The sequence below is a fragment of the Blastocystis sp. subtype 4 genome (assembly GCF_000743755.1).
Source record: "Blastocystis sp. subtype 4 strain WR1 chromosome Unknown seqid_0970, whole genome shotgun sequence".
Classification (NCBI taxonomy): Eukaryota; class Bigyra; order Opalinata; family Blastocystidae; genus Blastocystis; species Blastocystis sp. subtype 4.
Window position 1 is genome coordinate 1 of NW_014568577.1, and position 1,073 is coordinate 1,073.

Here is a 1,073-nt window from a genome sequence, read left to right on the forward strand (position 1 = left end):
ACCAATCCTTGGAAGAAGCATGGAAACATTCCTCTGTAAGGACTTTAGTATGTTTGTTTGATCACTTCACAAACAAATGGCAATATACAAACAAAGACTCAAGGCTCTTCAGGACCCTCGGCAGCAAAAGAAGTACTGGAAGCAGCAGGGGCAGCAGAAGTATCATTAGAAGTCTGTTCCATCGAAGCTTTAATGTCCTGACCCAACTTCTTCATATTCTCTTTCGCCTTCTCTAACGCTGGGGCTGACTTCTCCTTCATCTTCTGGGCTCCTTCCTTCATTGCAGCGCCAGTCTTCTTCGCACCCTCAGCCATCTTCTGGCCAAATTCGGATTCCCTCACCTTCTGAGCTCCCTCCTTCATTGCAGCTCCTGTTTTCTTCGCACCTTCCTTGATGGCAGCACCAGTTTTTCGGCTTCCCTCAGCCACTTTCTGCGCAAACTCCGTCTGCTTGAACTTGTCGACTTCTGCAACCGTCTTTTTTCCAAACTACAATGACATACATCCATTCTCCCTTACTTCTGTCTCCTTAAACTTCTCATTAGCCTTAGATGCTCCACTCTTCACAGCACCCCAACCTTTTTTGAAGAAACCCCCAACGAGACCTGCACCCTTCTTCAAGGACTTCATCGCCTCACTGTCCTCTTTCTTCTCCTCAACAACGACCTCTTCAGGCTCCTCAGTAACACTAATAGCATGACCATCAGGAAGAAACACATACACAAAGTCATTTGTCTCCACAATCTCCTGCTTCTCAGATACAGAATCTCCTAAGTCAATCAAATCGTCGCTTGACATTTCCTGTGCTTTCGTATGAGGAATTAATCTCATGTGGGAGTTTCAACGATAGGCAGTTTCACCAATCACTGGAAAAGGTCGAATTACACAGTTCCGTGAAGAATAAACCAATCAGGAAAGTAATGTAATTAAAACAAACAAAATGCCATCCGTCAAGGCTCAATCCAGGAGATTTTTACTTGAAGGAGTTTCCGCAACGACCACAAGTGTTACGATCATGATGCTTAGCCATGAAGACACCAGCTCCACAGACAGGGCACTCACGTCGCAGACGAG

At 45.6% G+C, this 1,073-nt stretch overlaps 1 protein-coding gene across 1 annotated transcript; it reads right to left on the reverse strand.

The window, feature by feature from the left end:
• Nucleotides 1-98: 98 nt before the first annotated feature.
• On the reverse strand, nucleotides 99-797 carry JH06_5662 (hypothetical protein; the record flags this gene model as incomplete). The annotated part of the gene is made up of 2 exons (XM_014669180.1): nucleotides 99-488; nucleotides 519-797. The coding sequence occupies 2 exons, from the start codon at nucleotides 795-797 to the stop codon at nucleotides 99-101; spliced, it is 669 nt and encodes a 222-aa protein (XP_014524666.1).
• Nucleotides 798-1,073: the final 276 nt, after the last annotated feature.